General features: G+C 37.8%; 1 protein-coding gene across 3 annotated transcripts in view; it reads right to left on the reverse strand.

The window, feature by feature from the left end:
• LOC124798240 (trafficking protein particle complex subunit 8) overlaps nt 1-18,142 on the reverse strand; it is a 280,719-nt gene that overhangs the window by 126,099 nt on the left and 136,478 nt on the right. For all 3 annotated transcript variants that reach the window (XM_047261556.1, XM_047261554.1, XM_047261557.1), the window contains 2 exons: nt 9,422-9,549; nt 9,108-9,301 (listed from right to left, as the gene is read on the reverse strand). In XM_047261556.1, coding sequence (XP_047117512.1) covers nt 9,108-9,301; nt 9,422-9,549 — 322 coding nt within the window. The remainder of the gene's footprint in view (nt 1-9,107; nt 9,302-9,421; nt 9,550-18,142) is intronic.

The raw sequence follows: 18,142 nt of genomic DNA on the forward strand, positions 1-18,142 counted from the left end.
CAGGTAGCCTGGGGTAAGGCGTCATGTATGGTGAAATGGCCAAGGGGGGAAGGGACGTGGGAAGTGGGAGGGGGGATTGGAGAGGGTTCCCAACACTTCAGAAGGAGGCAGAAGGTGTACAGGATAGTAATGAGACACACAGACACCTGCACCAATGACTTCATGCAGCAACAAAGACGACGTGGTGGAGTGGGTTTAACATAATTCAACAGTGATTACAAAATTATGGCCTGCATATTAGCAAGAAGAATAAAAATGGTTATTAACTCTGTACTGGCCCGTACCAAACATGTGTAGGCAAAGACAGAAACATCTATCAGACTATATGCGAATATAGGGATATAATATCAACCGCAAATGTATGCCGAATAAAATGTGCAGTGTCATTAGACTTCAAGAAGGCATTTGACAGAATAGATCATAAGTATCTCCTCGGAATCATGGCAGTAATGGGATTCCCACCACAATTCGTGAGGATTATTCAACAAATTTTGAAAAACAGTATAGCATGAATAATGATAAACGGACGACTAAGTAACGAGATTGAGTTGACTGGACCCATACGACAAGGTTGCCCAATGTCAATGGGCCTTTTCGCAACAGCAATAAAACCTCTCCTCATGACACTCAAGCATCACCTGCAAGGATTATGCATAAACGGCAAGAAAATAGTGTGCAATGCTTACGCAGATGACGTGGGCGTCCTGGTTATAAATGAAGATGAAGTGGCGAAAGCTGTTCAGATTGTACACACATATGAACTTGCTTCTGGCGCCAAACTAAATAAAAGAAGTCAGGCATCATGAACATAGGCAGAGGAATATGCATGCAAAATCAGGGACAACTGACTGAGGTATCCACATTGAAATGTTTGGGTATTGAATTTAGGAGTAACATCCAACACACCATTGCTGTCAATTATAAAAAAACTACTTGCAAGCATATGAGCATCTGTACAAGGAAACAGTATGTGGCAACTAGATGAGATACAGAAAACCATTCTAGTAAATGTGTATATAACATCTAAACTTAACTAAGTTGTACAAGCTTTCCCTATGTCATTAGAAACAGCCAGAAGAATTTTGTCCGCGACAGGAAGCTTTATAAGCCAACGCAACATTTTCAAAGTGAAGATCGATACACTAACAGTCCCAACAAGGAAAGGAGGTTTAAACCACGTTGATGTCAGTTACAGGTCACATGCATTATACGTGTGTTGAATGTACAAGCAATGGAAACAGTTGCCGGGCAGCTTAACAGCCCACTTGCTGAATGAAATTGCTCCTGCAAGCATGCAGCCACCAATAGATGTGCAGCATATACCAGCTGGTCTTTGTCACCTAAAAACTTTTCTCGTTGAGTACAGTTATATCTCATCGAGGCTCTCAGAGCAGCAGTTGACGAAAGTAAAGGACATCTGTGCATATTTGATGGAAGATAAGGAAGGATATATTACTGAAAGAAAATACCCCAGAAACGACTGGTCTGCAATTTGGAAAAATATCCACGATCGGAACTTACCCCATAAGGTGAAAGGAACTCGGTATAATGCAGTCGACAGGAAAATATCAACAATTCCAAATTGCATGCTATACATCTCACAAATTCGCCCTTGTGCGCGTCATGCAACCTCCTTGACACTGAAGAACACTGATTCGTGTATGAAAGAGTAAGAGACGTATGGCATATAGTTAAGCAGAAATTAGTGACCATTAACAGAACATCTCCAACCGTTTTCACCGCCGCAGATTTTCTGACTCCAGACGCAGTGCCATATCCTAATACGAAAAGAAATGCAGTTAACTGGCTAAAAAGTCACATGCTGCACTTTATCTTAAAGGCAGAAAATAAAAGCAAAGAAGATTACTGGGTGTATCTAATGACTCAGCACCATCATATCATGCGGACAAAAGACTACAAAAGAAATTACGCATGCTTCCTAAATAGAATCATGGAATAAAATTATACACAGAACAATAATAGATTAAGATTGGTGCAGAATTCAGAGATGTCAGCCTTGCATGATTACAGATAACTGGTACCATAATGTCTTCGATCCTTTCGCGAGACACTACAGAAAAGAAATCAAGTCTGTGGCAAGATGCACCAGACTACATCCTCATGAAGAAATTAGACATCAATTTTATGTATTTTATTTTTTGATCATCTTATGCTATAAGCAGAGAAGTTTTAAGTTCTAAAAAGAGTTTTTCAAAAGTATACAAGATTTTATGTTTTCCTTATGAAGATGAGACTTCACATTCAGTTTATTTTAATATATTTGTCTTTCCATTATCAAGAGGAAGATTAATTTCCTTTAATTGATATTAAGAAGAAATATTTATTCTCGTTTATGTTAGCAGAGGTAATTAAGGCATCCAGCTTACATAAAAAAATAGGAAGCCGGATTGGGGGAGGGGGTTGGGGGAAGGGAGGTGGGGGGGGGAAGAGGGGAGGGAGGGGGGGGGGGAGAGAGAGAGAGAGAGAGAGAGAGAGAGAGAGAGAGAGAGAGAGAGAGAGAGAGAGAGAGGCCGAGCACTTGCAAAAAAGTAAGAAAAATGAGGATTTGGCTTCAAAAACATAAAAAAAGTAAAAAAAGTTGGTAGAAGGATGGACTCTTAATAATAATAATAGTAATAATAATAATAATAATAAAAATGACAAAAGCATAGAAGCTAGCCGAAGAAGGCAAAACAAGGTGAGCGTTTGGGAGGGCTGTGAGGGTAGAAGGGAGGCCCTAAAAATCAGTTGGATCTTTGTGTAAACCTGAAAACGGCGCAAAAAGGTTTTTTTCTTGTAGTGGACCATTGTGTTTTGAATGCTCACACTCTTTACAGATAATTTTCATTTACATCTGGTACGAGAACTTGTAAAAATTTACTACAGAACAGAGAGGAGATAAGAAAGGAAGATGCTCTGATGACGAGAATTCTCTGCGCTGTACTGGAAGGCACTTTCCACATGTCATTACAAGTGACCAGTCCAAGAAACGTGGACTATAGAATAGACGTGCAGCCTGCTCGATAGAGAATGTGCCCAGAGAAACAAAATATGAATGCAAAACACGCAACATGCCCTTGTATGTTGTGCCATGGTTGTGAAACATACCACACAAAGAAGTTTTAGCCTAGTTTCTACACCAGCAAGATGAAATTAAGCCCTCACTTCTGAAAAAAATTATTTAAAAATTAAAAAACAAAAAAAGCAAAAACAGAAAAATAAGTACAAAAATAAAAAAAAATCCTTTTAACTTCGCCATTGCCGGTTGAAAGTCTGCATCAGAAAGAAGGATGGGAAATATAACAGTGAAAAAAAAAATAAAATAAAATAAAAATAAATAAATAAAAATGAAAGTAAATAAGTAAAACCTCAGAATTATCTGAGCTTTAAGAGCCTCTCCAAATGAATTACTCTGCTGACAAACACCTGATGTACGAACAAGTGAAACATCCAGTCTGTGCTAACAAACACAGACTGGATGCTTCAAGTCTAAGACCATAATGAACAAAAAAAAAAGAATTATTCATATCAATTGTTTCAATCATGAATAACAAATATCGTTGAAAATCACAGAAAATAGCCCTTTCAGTATTTCCAGAACTTTCCAATTTTCTAGGCAACTTTTCCACACTTTTCTTTCACACAAACCTTGCCTTAACAATTATGAATGCAACCAAAAAAGAATCAGCCAAATCGGTTAAGCCATTTTTGAGTTTTAGTGAGACTAGCGGACAGCAGTTCATTTTTATATATAGAGATGTTAAGCGCAAAAAATATATGAATTTATGTTACGTATATATAGAGATGTCATGTACAGTATATTTCTGTTGTACAGTAACAATTGCGTCCCGTATAAAAAGAATTCAGAAATGCTGACTTTTTGATTTTTAAGATTCCCTGAGGATAATTTATTGGGTTAATGAGCTCAAGACATAGTGAATAGCTTCGAATGTATATCTCGGCATCTGACACTTCCTTCAAAAGTTGTTTGTGGGCAAATTATTGTGGTAGTACAGGCGAACGTCAATGTTTGATCGTTACGGGTTCTCCCGAGTTTACATCGTAAGTTATGTTTATAAACCTGATAAGTATCAGATGTCAAATAAAACTCAGATGTATACAGAGGCCTTATGATGATTCACAAGAACTAATTGCAAATGAAAGAAAACCTTTGATGAAGAGTTACATGTTACCAGCATAAGCAGTTTCAGTGTACATTATGTCTGTCGAGCAGTTCACCTCCAGATTTAAAGGTATGGAATAAGTATCCAGATACACTGTGGTTATTTGTAATGTCGGTGATGACACTCAGACTGCCTTGGCTCCAGAAATACTCAGCACATTGCGAGCTCGGTGGAGCCAAGAGCTCTGGCACAGATAGCAGTCCACGAAGATGGCTGTTAGCGCAGATAAATGACTGAGGTGACCTGAAGGGCATGCCTGACATAACCAGCTGGATGTGCAGCTGCAACAGCCAAAGGGTTAATATACTGTGACTTTGATAAGATTTTTATTGACTGGTCCATGAAACTTCACTCATGAAAACATTCTGAGATTAATGATAGCCCTCTCTCGGAACAGGAAGCAGACAACATTGAGAAATAACATCACAGGAATAAAACTAAACTTACAATGGAGAAGCAAAGTATGGATTGTCATAAAGTTTGGTACTGCCCATTTCTGTTCTTAATGTACAAAAAAAGGCTCTCCAATGTATGCAAAGGACTGCATGAAATCTAATGTTTACTGATGACACATGCATCCCAATGAAGGGCTTAACCATTACATGACTGATAACTAAACAAGTCAACAACTGGTCTACAGCAAACATGAATAGTCTTAATTTCACAAAACCTTACACTCAGGTGAGAAAAGTCATGGGATATCTTTTAATATTGTGTTAGACCTCTTTTTGCCTGCCATAGTGCAACAACATGATATGCTTTCAATATTGTGTTGGACCTCCTTTTGAGCAGTGTAGTGCTACAACTTGACATGGCATGGAGTCAGCAAGTTGTCGGAAGTCCCTTGCAGAAATACTGAGATATGCTGCCTCTATAGCCATCCGTAACAAAGAAAGTGTTGCTGGTGAGAATTTTGTGCATAAACTGACCTCTCAACTATGTCCCATAAGTGTCCCATGGGGTTCATGTTGGCCAAGCCGAGTGGCCAAATCATTTGCTTGAATTGTCCAGAATGTTCTTCAAACAAATCGCTAGCAATTTTAACCCAGTGATACGGCGCACTGTTATCCATAACAATTCCAACTTTCTTTCTGTCTCCAAGTAGCTGAACATTACCATTTAGAGCCAATGATTGGTTCAGTTGGATCAGAGGTCCTAGTCCATTCCATGTACACAGCCCATACCAAGATAAAAACAGACTTTAAAATAGCTGGTTGGTGATGAAATAATAGTCACAGTCTGTTTTTGGACTATTTCTTCATTCATTATGCATTTTGAGCTCAGCCCATCTTCAGATGACCTGGTGACAAATATACTTTGTTACAATCTTGCAAAATTTACACACACGTATAAATGGAGACCCTGTGCTAAACCACCATATAGTAACAAGACATTTACGATGTAATACATAGTCTTTGATACAAAGTGAACATACAACTTTGACAAAGTTGTCAAGCAATGTCAAAAGCGACAGTACCATACAGCAAAATGAGATTTCAGCTACACATGTGTGCTGCTAACAGCCGAGTGATTTGGCTGGTGGCCATTCATGCTCAAGAGAACTAGTTGATACTAGGTGGCATGTGCCCTGTGGAGCTGCTGTCAAGGTTGATAAGTCATTACAAATAGAAATAATATTATCAATACAAAATTTGTACAATTTTTCAATTTTTTATGCCACCCTTACGTGCAGGCAAACTTAAGTCATATATGGTTTTATTTCGTAGAGTGTGCTTGTTCACACTGGCTAGCTTATATGCTAAGGTGCTACCGTGTTTGACGCACACATAATTACAATTTGCAATTTATAAGCATGTTAGATCAAATTATAGACTATACATGAACTTTTCTTTCCTTCCTCTGTTTTATATTATACATACAATACTATGCCAACATGAGAATAGGTAGTTACAAACAATTTATGGATATTTGCAATAAAGCCATTTAAAAAATATACAATAAAAATCGAAGACAGAGCTTGTGTCAATATGTAAATGCTTTTACAGGCAACATAATGCTTGCAAAAAAGCAATGCCTAACCATGTGAAACATTGAGCTGCAGTTATTGATTTATTTATTTAATTTTATTTTTTCATTCACACCCTCTATATGAATTAAGAACTCATTTATGATGTATACAGGATTCTGTATTAAAACACTAAGTGGTTGGCATTAACAAAGTTCAGTCTGCAAAAAACAAGGGCCTTTTTCGATACCTCCCTGTGGGTAGACTGGGATTCTCCTACATATCCGTTGGTTTACCTAGCAACTTTTAACATAGGGTAAAACTGTTAGCCTATATTCTACAAAAATGTGTTTTAGTACAAAATCCTGTATACATCACATATGAGTTCTTGATTAAAATAGAGGGTACTTATGAATAAATAAATAACTGTAACTCCATGTTTCACTTGGTTAGGCATCACTTTTTTGTATGCATTATGGTGCACATAAAAGCTTTTACATATTGACACAGGCTCTGTCTTTCCTGTTTAAAGTATATTTTTTGAACAGTTTTATTGCAAGTAACTGCAACTTGATTGTAACTGCCTATTCTCATGCTGGCATAGTGTGGTGTGTATAACTTAAGAGGGGGCAAAGAAAGAAAAGTTATGTATGGTCTATTTTTCAATCTAACGTGCTTATAAATTGCAAATTATAAATTGTAATTACATGTGCGTCATATGTGGTAGCACCTTAGCACTTAAGCTAGCCAGTGTTAACAAGCACACTCTATGAAATGAAACCCTATATGACTTAAATTTGTCTTCGCCTAAGGTTGGCATAAAAAACTGAAAATTGTATGAGTTTTGTAATTGATAGTGTTATTTCTATTTGTAACAAAGTATCGGCCATGACGGCAGTGCCACAGGGTGTAAGCCACCTCGTCCCATCTAGTTCTCTTAAGTAGGAACAGCTGACAGCCACATCACTTGGCTGTTAGCAGAACACATGTTTAGTTGAAATCTCATTTTGCTGTGTGTAATTGTAAAACTTACATCACTTTTGACTTTACTTGACAACTTTGTCAAAGTTTTATGTTCACTTTGTATCAAAGAGTATGTATTACCTCTTAAATGTCCTGTTGTTATATGGTGGTTTAGTATAGGGGCTCTGTTTATATGTGTGTGTAATTTTGCAAGACTGTAACAAAATATATTTGTCATTCGGTCATTTGAAGATGGGGAGAGCCCAAAACGGATGCCTTTACCATGACTTTCAGTCACATCTATGACATACATCTTATACCATTAGGGAGCACCACCAGCTAGCACAGTGCCTTGTTGACAACTTGGATGTACGAGTTTGTAGTGTCTGTTCCACATTCTAACCCTATCGTCATCTCTTACCAACTGAAACTGGGACTTAACTGATCAGGCCATGTTTTTCCAGTTGTCTAGGGTCCAACCGATATGGTCACGAGCACAGGAGAGACACTGCAGGTGGTGTCATGCTATTTGCAAAGGCACTCACATTGGTTGTCTGCTGCTATAGTCCATTAATGGCAGATTTCACTGCACTGTTCTAACGGATATGTTCATCATATGTCCGACATTGATTTCTGTAGTTATTTCACGCAGTGCTGCTTGTCTGTTAGCATTGACAACACTATGCAAACGCAAACGCTCTCAGTCATTAAGTGAAGGCTGTTGGTTACTGTGTTGTCCGTGGTGAGAGGTAATACTTGAAATACGGTATTCTCAGCACACTCGACACCGCGACTCTCAGAATATTGAATTTCGTAACGATTTCCAAAATGGAATGGCCTGCATGTCTAGTTCCAACAACCGTTCCGCTTTCAAAGTCTCAATTCCCATCGTGCCGCCATAATCACATCATGCACCTTTTCACATGAATCACCTGTGTACAAATGACAGCTCCACCAAAGCACTACCCTTTCAAACATTGCGCACAAAACACTGTTGTCATCTGCATATCGCTATTCCATGACTTTCATCACCTCAGCGTACACTGTGCAATGACTTGCTGGTACTAGAAAGAGACATTAATGGTCATACAGTACATGATACAGTACATATGAAATTACGTAGGGCCCAATTGGATAACCATAAAATAGATTTAAGACATCAAAAAACTAACCAAGAAGCTCAATTCAACAATTCTTCACTTAAAAGTTTCTCTCAGCATTTTGACATCAAGGCACAGGTGGTGGCATATTTCCACTTTCAGTCCCTTTTGTTTTACTGAAGTATCTTCCAGATGCATTGCAGCTAAGGAAGCAAAGAATTCATCTAACAAAAGCTAACAATACAAACTTAGTGTAAAGCAATTAATCATATCTCAGAAGACCCCTCTTCTATGAATTTGTAATCATTACACTCAATTGCAGTGTATTTCTTACTTAATGGTATTTGTTGCTAGTAATAAAATTCCACTTCAGATAAATTTCAAATGTGCAATTTACACAATAACACTAAGACAAAAATTACTTCAAAGTAAACTTTCCCTGCTTGATTGGGGGTTTATTTTCTTGTGCAAAAGTATTCGAACGTTCCCATTTGATATAAGGCAATAAAATGGGGAAAGCCAACAAATTCGAACAAAATTAATGACCTCCCTTACTAACCACGCCTCCTCCAAATTATCTCCATGTACTGATTAAAGATCTCAACATACATGTTAACTGTGTTACACAGATAATTGATGTTTGCAAATAGATTACTATTTTGAAATGCTATAGGTGAGTTACTCTTGACCAATATCAACTGAGTCATTTCATTAATAAACAAGAGGGAGTATTTAAATAACACTGAGTCAATATAACTGATGAAGATCATTTTTTCTGTAACAGAATGAAAAGAAAAGAGTGTTTAACACTCCAGAAGAGGATTTAGGAAGCCAATGTAGCACACAAAAATACAAATAATATAATATTTCCAATGTTTCACAAAACACACTTACCTCTTCATCACTGTCCGGCTTAACAACAACAGCATCTATGCATTGTGTTTCAATTTCAACATTCTTTGTACTTTTGCTGGATTCATTACTTATCTCACTTTTACCATTTTTAAAGTTCCATAATAAATGAACATTCAAAAGAGGCAGTGGAATGTGTAAAGGATTCTTCAGAATTATTCTCACATATATTGGCTCTGTTAATGAGAAAGAGAACCTGTATACAGTTTCCCATTATACATCAACAAATTACAAGGCTAATTCTATTGATAATTTAGCATTATATGAACATAATATCAATCACAAAACCATCTTACCTCTCACAATAGCAATGGGTTTGGAGGTATTCACAGTCTCATTGGAAAAAAGTTGGAGTGTTGGTCTGAAGATCATCGGCAAAGTACCTTGTGCTTCAGTTACTAATGTCTCTTCTAATTTTGTCCACCTATGTCAAGTAGAGACTGACATTCAAAAAAGAACAAACCAAAAATATTTACATCTATTTGATCACAATGTTAAAATTCAAAACCTGGGAGAGCAAATTAACTTAGTGTGCTTTATGATTATAGGACTGAGTTACACCACCTTTTTACCAATGTTAGTTTTTTTCCCAAGCATATTTTAGCACATACGTGCAATTAACAGTGGATCTTATTTTACTGACAATCTGGAAGAGGAAGAAAAGATGTTTCATCATAACAATTGTTAGTGAAAGATAGGTCTAAAATTTATTGTGTCTATTGAAGTTTCTGTTTCTAAATTATTGGTTAGACAGTTTTTTTACAAGTTCCATTAAATGGTTAGACAGTAAAATCCAGAGTATGACATATGTCTGTGTTAAATGTGGATATAAATATCCAGTTACTGTTAATCCAGTATGGAGAAAGTAGGATCCCGTGGAGGCCCGGGAAAAGAATAGGCTTCCGGTATGTTCTGCCAGTTGTAAAAGGCGACGAAAAGAACAAACCACTAATAGGGCTAACCCCTCCTTTTAGTGTAATTACTTTGTTCAGGACAGAACTAAAGAAGCCTCGGACAAGCGCCGTCATGGTCGGGGACGATGCTTGAACCCTATGCCCGTCCACAATGGTAATAACACTGCTAGCCAACTGGAAAATGATTCAAATCCAAATAGAGGTGTTTTGCAGGATATGCTTCCTGCAACCACCCTAGAAGGAAAACAAAGACAGAGGATGAGATGGTCAGATGAAGTTAATCGACCCCTCATGTTCTGTTATTACCAAGCGACAAACCTAGGAACCAACACAACTGGATACAGACCACAAGTATACACAACATTTATTACCGGATACCCAGAATTAAAATTTTTAACAGAACAACGACTAGTTGATCAGATCCATGTAATAATCAAAAATAACAGGATACCCCAGTCCGAATCAGAAAACATTAAACAACAAGTACAACAAATACTGGAACAAAATAATGTGCAATCAGAAGAAGAAGAAAATACAGTAATGGACTCAAACATCCCAGAGCAAACAAACAAAGAACAACACACATCAATTAAACAGTCAGAGGAAAACAAAATATTAAGACAGCCACCAGAACAAGCACAAATAGAACACGAAGTGACACACATGTTAGATATAGAAGAAAAATTTCAGCTGACATATATAGAATACAAAGACACAAATATAGACATTAGACCATTCTTGCATAGACCACCAAATAACCCACAAGTCGAAACAACAATAAAAACTATCAACACAATCATACACAACAAAATAAATGAAAACACAATTATGGAAGTGTTACAACTACTGGTTTATATAGGAGCTTTCACTACACTAAATATACACACTAGGCAGAGATCAGAACCAACCAACACACAGAAGAAACCCACAAAACCAGCATGGCAACACAGGCTACAGATCAGAATAGAAAAACTGAGAAAAGACATCGGACAGCTAACACAATTTATAAGAAATGAAATGTCAGAAAAAAAAAAAAAACCCGAAAAAGATTAGGTAAAATCTCACAACAAGAAGTGATAGAGCAATTAGATGAAAAGAAGCAGAAATTACAAGCATTGGCCAAACGACTTAGAAGATACAAAAAAAGTGAAAATAGAAGGAAACAAAACCAAACATTCAACACAAACCAAAAGAAATTTTACCAGACAATAGATAACACACACATTAAAATAGACAATCCACCAAACATAACAGACACGGAACACTTCTGGAGCAACATATGGTCAAAACCGGTACAACATAACAGGCATACACGGTGGATTCAAGCAGAAACAGATACATACAAGATGATACCACAAATGCCTGAAGTGATAATTTTGCAACATGAAGTCACCCGAGCAATTAATTCTACTCACAATTGGAAAGCCCCTGGAAAAGATAAAATAGCAAATTTCTGGCTAAAGAAATTCACCTCAACACATTCACATCTAACTAAATTATTTAACAGTTACATTGCAGACCCACACACATTCCCTGATACACTTACACATGGAATAACTTATCTGAAACCTAAAGATCAAGCAGACACAGCAAACCCAGCTAAATATCGCCCCATAACATGCCTACCAACAATATACAAAATATTAACTTCGGTCATTACACAGAAATTAATGACACATACAACACAGAAAAAAATTATAAATGAAGAACAAAAAGGCTGTTGCAAAGGAGCACGAGGATGTAAAGAGCAACTGATAATAGATGCAGAGGTGACATATCAAGCTAAAACTAAACAAAGGTCGCTGCACTACACATACATTGATTACCAAAAAGCTTTTGATAGTGTACCCCACTCATGGTTACTACAAATATTGGAAATATACAAAGTAGATCCTAAATTGATACAGTTCCTAAATATAGTAATGAAAAATTGGAAAACCACACTTAATATCCAAACAAATCCAAATAATATCACATCACAGCCAATACAGATTAAGCGTGGAATATACCAAGGAGACTCATTAAGTCCTTTCTGGTTCTGCCTTGCTCTGAACCCACTATCCAACATGCTAAATAATACAAATTATGGATACAATATTACTGGAACATACCCACACAAAATCACACAGCTGCTATACATGGATGATCTAAAACAACTGGCAGCAACAAATCAACAACTCAACCAATTACTAAAGATAACAGAAATATTCAGCAATGATATAAATATGGCTTTTGGAACAGACAAATGTAAGAAAAATAGCATTGTCAAGGGAAAACACACTAAACAAGAAGATTACATATTGGATAACCACAGCAACTGCATAGAAGCGATGGAAAAAACAGATGCCTATAAATATCTAGGATACAGACAAAAAATAGGAATAGATAATACAAATATTAAAGACGAACTAAAAGAAAAATATAGACGAAGACTAACAAAAATACTGAAAACAGAACTGACAGCAAGAAACAATACAAAAGCTATAAATACCTATGCTATACCAATATTGACCTACTCATTTGGAGTAGTGAAATGAGGTAACACAGACCTAGAAGCACTCAATACACTTACACGATCACAATGCCACAAATATAGAATACATCACATACATTCAGCAACTGAAAGATTCACATTAAGCAGAAAGGAAGGAGGAAGGGGATTTATCGACATAAAAAAAACCTACATTATGGACAGGTAGACAATTTAAGAAAATTCTTTATAGAACGACCAGAAACTAGCAAAATACACAAAGCACTCACTCATATAAATACATCGGCTACACCACTGCAATTTCATAACCACTTCTACAGTACAACCCTTTAGATCACATAACATCAACAGATACGAAGAAAGTAAATTGGAAAAAGAAAACACTACATGGCAAGCACCCGTATCATCTAACACAGCCACACATCGATCAAGACGCATCCAACACATGGCTAATAAAAGGCAATATATACAGTGAGACGGAAGGATTCATGATTGCAGTACAGGATCAAACAATAAACACCAGATATTACAGCAAGCATATTATTAAAGATCCCAATACCACAACAGATAAATGCAGACTTTGCAAACAACAAATAGAAACAGTAGATCACATCACAAGCGGATGTACAATACTAGCAAATACAGAATACCCCAAAAGACATGACAATGTAGCAAAAATAATACATCAACAGCTTGCCTTACAACATAAACTTATAAAACATGTTCCCACATACACGTATGCACCACAAAATGTACTGGAGAACGATGAATACAAATTATACTGGAACAGAACCATTACAACAGATAAAACAACACCACATAACAAACCTGACATCATACTCACCAATAAAAATAAGAGATTAACACAACTAATCGAAATATCCATACCCAATACAACAAATAGACAAAAGAAAACAGGAGAAAAAATTGAAAAATACATCCAACTGGCTGAGGAAGTCAAGGACATGTGGCATCAGGATAAAGTTGACATTATTCCAATTATACTATCAACTACAGGAGTCATACCACACAATATCCACCAGTACATCAATGCAATACGGCTACATCCAAACTTATATATACAACTACAGAAATCTGTAATTATTGACACTTGTTCAATTACCCGAAAGTTCCTAAATGCAATGTAACATATACCGTACAGTTAAAGGGAAGTCACGCTTGATCAAGGTCCGCGTCACCTTCCATTTTTAACCAGACATAAAGTCTGAGACAAGAAAGAAACAATAATAATACTCAGTTTTTGCAGTGACCAGCATTTTGAAGCTTGTGCTGCAGAACTAGATTTTCAAAAAGGTTAATAATAATAATAATAATAACAACAATAATAATAGTCACAATAAACAGGGCTACAGCTGGCAATTTTGAATTACTTATGACACAATTTGTGCATTATTTAACTTCTTGACTTCCAAGCAGAATGAGTCAGTAATAATGAAATTTAATTTTTTTAGAGCATTCTTATACTAAAGGTATACTTGGGCCCCTTGCCATGTCATATAATCTAGGTCCACTCATAAAATTTGCAGCAATAATTAGAGGAGTTACTGACAGCATTTTTATAGATGCAATGAGACTGGAAAATCATACAGTAATTTCTATAATTAAGTGCTTCTCAGACCACGAAGGTTTACTCCTGATGTTCAGTAGCAGAGTGCATGTCACATAAAAACAATGGGAAAACTACAAGGGTAATAAATGTAAAAGGAGTTGAGAGAACTTCAAAAAGAATATAAAGAATACAGACTGAAAATGTGTGTTATTAAGCCCTGGTGTAAGTAAAAAATCTAATGCATTCCATAATTAGTCATAGACTACCATGACAACTGTTTTCCAAAGAAATTAAACTGTGAACGCAGATTAAATGTACCTAAATCCTGGAATACAGAAACGATAGAAATATCATATCAGCCCCTATCACTTTATACGGGAAAACATGCTACATAGTACATAGTCTGTATTTCAAAATGGACTGTCACTTGAAGAGGCTTGTCAGATGATGCACCAGAATCAACAAATGCAAAATTACTCCCACTGGGAATATTTTGTAACTTGGCTACGATTTTTGATAATATGAGTCATCAAAAAGTTAAAAACAATATGGGATCAAACAGTGGTAAGTCCAGGATGGAATAACAATAATATTGTGAGAAAGATAGACTGCTACTCACTGTACAGAGAAGTGCCGAGTCACTAACAGACACGATGAAAGTACTGCTATACACTTAAATATTTCGGCAAAAGGCCGCCCCTCCTGAAGTAGGGGCCAGGCTGTATGGAAGGGATTTTTTGGTGTGGAAGGAGTGGCAGCTGCAAAGTGCAGGTATTGTTGGTGATTGGTGGGTTTGATGTGGACTGAGGTGTGGATGGAGCCACCTGAGAGGAGGAGATCAACATCTAGGAAGGTGGGACAATGGGTGGAGGAGGACCACGTGAAGTGGATGAGAGAAGGTGTTGAGGTTGTGGAGGAATGAGGATAAGGCACCCTGGCCTTGGGTCCAGATTATAAAGGTGTCATCAATAAACCTGAACCAGAGAGGGGGGGGGGGGGGGGTGTTTGGGGAGCTAGGCATGTTTCCTGTAAGTGGCCCATGAAGAGATTGGCATAGCATGGTGGCATGTGGGTGCCATAGCTGTGCCACATATTTGTTTGTATGGTTTTCCTTCACAGGTGAAGTAGTTTGGTGTTAGGATGTAGTTGGTTAGGTGTACGAGGTATGAAGTAGTGGGTTTGGAATCTGCACAGCATTGGGAGAGGTAGTGTTCAATCACAGCAAGGCCATGGGCTTGAGGAATGTTTGTGTATATGGAGGTTGCATCAACAATAATAAGTAGGGACCCAGGAGGTATTGGTGTGGGGATGGTGAAGAGCCGGTGCAGGAAGAGGTTATCTTCAATGTGAGAAGCTAAGTTTCGGACAATTGGTTGCAGATGTTGGTCAACAAGGACAGATTCTTTCAGTGGGGACACTGTAACCAGTCACAATGGAGCACCCAGGATTGTTATTTTTGTGGATTTTGGGGCAGCACAAAGAAGGTTGTGGTGAGTAAGGAGACAGATTCAGGGGAGAGGTTCCAGGAAAGGCTTAACAATTTCAGCAGGGATTAGACTTCTGGGATGGGGTCACTTAGGCAGAGCTTGTAAGTGTAGACGTCAGACAACTGGCAGAGGCCCTCTGCCAGGTAGTCACTCTGATTCATCACAACAGTGGTGGAATCTATGTCTGCCGGGTGGATGCTCAGGTCAGGATCCATTTTTAGGTTGTGTAAGGCACTCTTTTCTTCTGTTGAAAGGTTGGTGTTCTTAGGGAGGGATCTGGGGAAGGATGGTGCGACCAGGTTGGAAAGTTAGAATTCCTGGAAGGTAACCAGGGGATGGTTAGGCAGGAGTGCGGAAGGGTCATGGTTGGACGGCGGTACGAATTGGGCCAGGCAGGGTTCAATGTTGGGACTGGATTGGCTCTGGTTGGAAGTGTTAGTAGCAAAGAAGTGTTTCCATTGTACGAAGCAGGAGAAAGAGAGTAGATCTTTCACAAGTCTAACACAGTTAAACCTGGCTGTAGGGCTGAATTTGAGGCCCCCAGATAGGGCTGAAACTTCTATGGGGCTGAAGATTTTAGTGGAGAGGTTAACAACAGTGTTCTGGGATTGTTTCGGCTCTGGATTTCGTGGAGTGTTCTGCACTCCCACCTCACTGTGGGCTAGGAAAGAGCTGACAGTCAACTGAGCACCAGCGGTTCTGTCTTTCAATGGGTCGTCTCCTTTGCTCCTAAACGATTCGTAATTCTCAACCAGAACTTTCCAAACATTGTTAAATGTTACATATTGTTGTCATTTTTAGTGCTACATGCAGAACAGCTTCACCAGCACTAAAGAAAGAGCACACATCAAGCAGTATTAGCATACACAGTCAGCAATAACAAATAATTGAGGAAAAAGTACCCAGGTCAAAACTAAATTAGATGTACAATGGTAGAATATGCAAGTTGAAAGTGCTGCATATAAATGAAATAGTACACGTACTTCAGGCCACTGATTATGCCTTAATAAACTGAGGTGAAACCAAGTCTGGTAAAACAAATACTACCTTTACTCAGTTGCATACAAATGGTCGTAATCTAAAAATCATTAACATAATATTAACTGCAACTGAGCACTGACATATCACCAACATTAAAGATGTTACTGAAAAAAGTTAGTTTAGTCTGTATATTTCCAACCACTAATGAGTTACAGAAGCATTTTCTCCGGAAAACATACAGGGACAGTATTTTCAGAATACAGAAATGTGTTATAAGAACTGTATCTAGTGTCAATTCTAGAATGTTCTGCAGAGATCTCTTCAGAAAACAGAGTATTTTGGCAACTACTACATAAAATTAATATTCTTTGTTGTTACCAACATTTCTCTTATCTTAAAAAATAGTGGCAAATATAAATACCATTAGGACCAGAAACAAGCTCTACAAAGACTTCAAGAGGCTATCAATAGCACAAGAAGGAGTAATACACAAGGTTACCCATGTACTCAACAATCTACCAGAGCACGCTATGTATCAGGTAGATAATGTGCTGTTGTTGAAGACTGAACGAAAGAAATGGTTCAAATGGCTCTGAGCACTATGGGACTTAACTGCTGTGGTCATCAGTCCCCTAGAACTTAGAACAACTTAAACCTAACTAACCTAAGGACAACACACACACCCATACCCGAGGCAGGATTCGAACCTGCGACCGTAGCGGTTGCGCCGCTCCAGACTGTAGCGCCTAGAACCGCTCGGCCACTCCGGCCGGCTACTGAACGAAAGAACTTCTGCACCTTCTTCTATTCCACTGAAGATTTTCCTCACACAAATTCTTAAATGTAATATTTTAGTTTGGTTTAGTTTATATTTAAAATTAGCCCTGTAATAAAGTAATGCCTCTGTATTACACTTAAATTAAATCTTCAACTTCTTTCATCAACATCAATAGCTAAGTGGTCAGCACAGCTGACTGTCATGTGGAGGACCCAGGTACAATTCCTGGTATGCCTGAGATTTTTTCCTTGGTGGGAGGACTGGTACGGGATGTGCTCAGCCTCATGAGGCTACTGAGGAGCTATTTAACCCCTTAGTATTGGTTCAAAGATCAAGAAATGGTAGGACAGTGAACTGACGACGCGCTCCTCCCTACTGCATCCGATGACACCACCAACAGAGGATTACATGGTGATCAGTTGGGCATGACTGGTGCATGTAAAGACAAATGTGGAACACACTGACTTATTTTCACACGCCAGAGACTACTCTGTAAAAGATCCATGGAATACAGCTAGTGCACCGTAATGTAATGTAATGTAAAATCCATGACATTGGTGCCCACATCATCTGCACTTATCAGTCAAGCAGTAACAAATTCTAATCACAGATTCAGAATCTATTGATAGATTTTTGTTCTTATGCACTCAAAAGTATATAACTGTGCCCCCAGCTGCAGGCCATTACTGCAGCCATTAAAATAGAAATATCACCAGTACTCTGTGCAGAAACCTTCACACAGTTAGTATGTATATGAGGCAACTAGCCACATGTCTCAAATCATTCTTTTGGTATA

The sequence above is a fragment of the Schistocerca piceifrons genome, chromosome 5 (genome assembly GCF_021461385.2).
Source record: "Schistocerca piceifrons isolate TAMUIC-IGC-003096 chromosome 5, iqSchPice1.1, whole genome shotgun sequence".
Lineage (NCBI taxonomy): Eukaryota > Metazoa > Arthropoda > Insecta > Orthoptera > Acrididae > Schistocerca > Schistocerca piceifrons.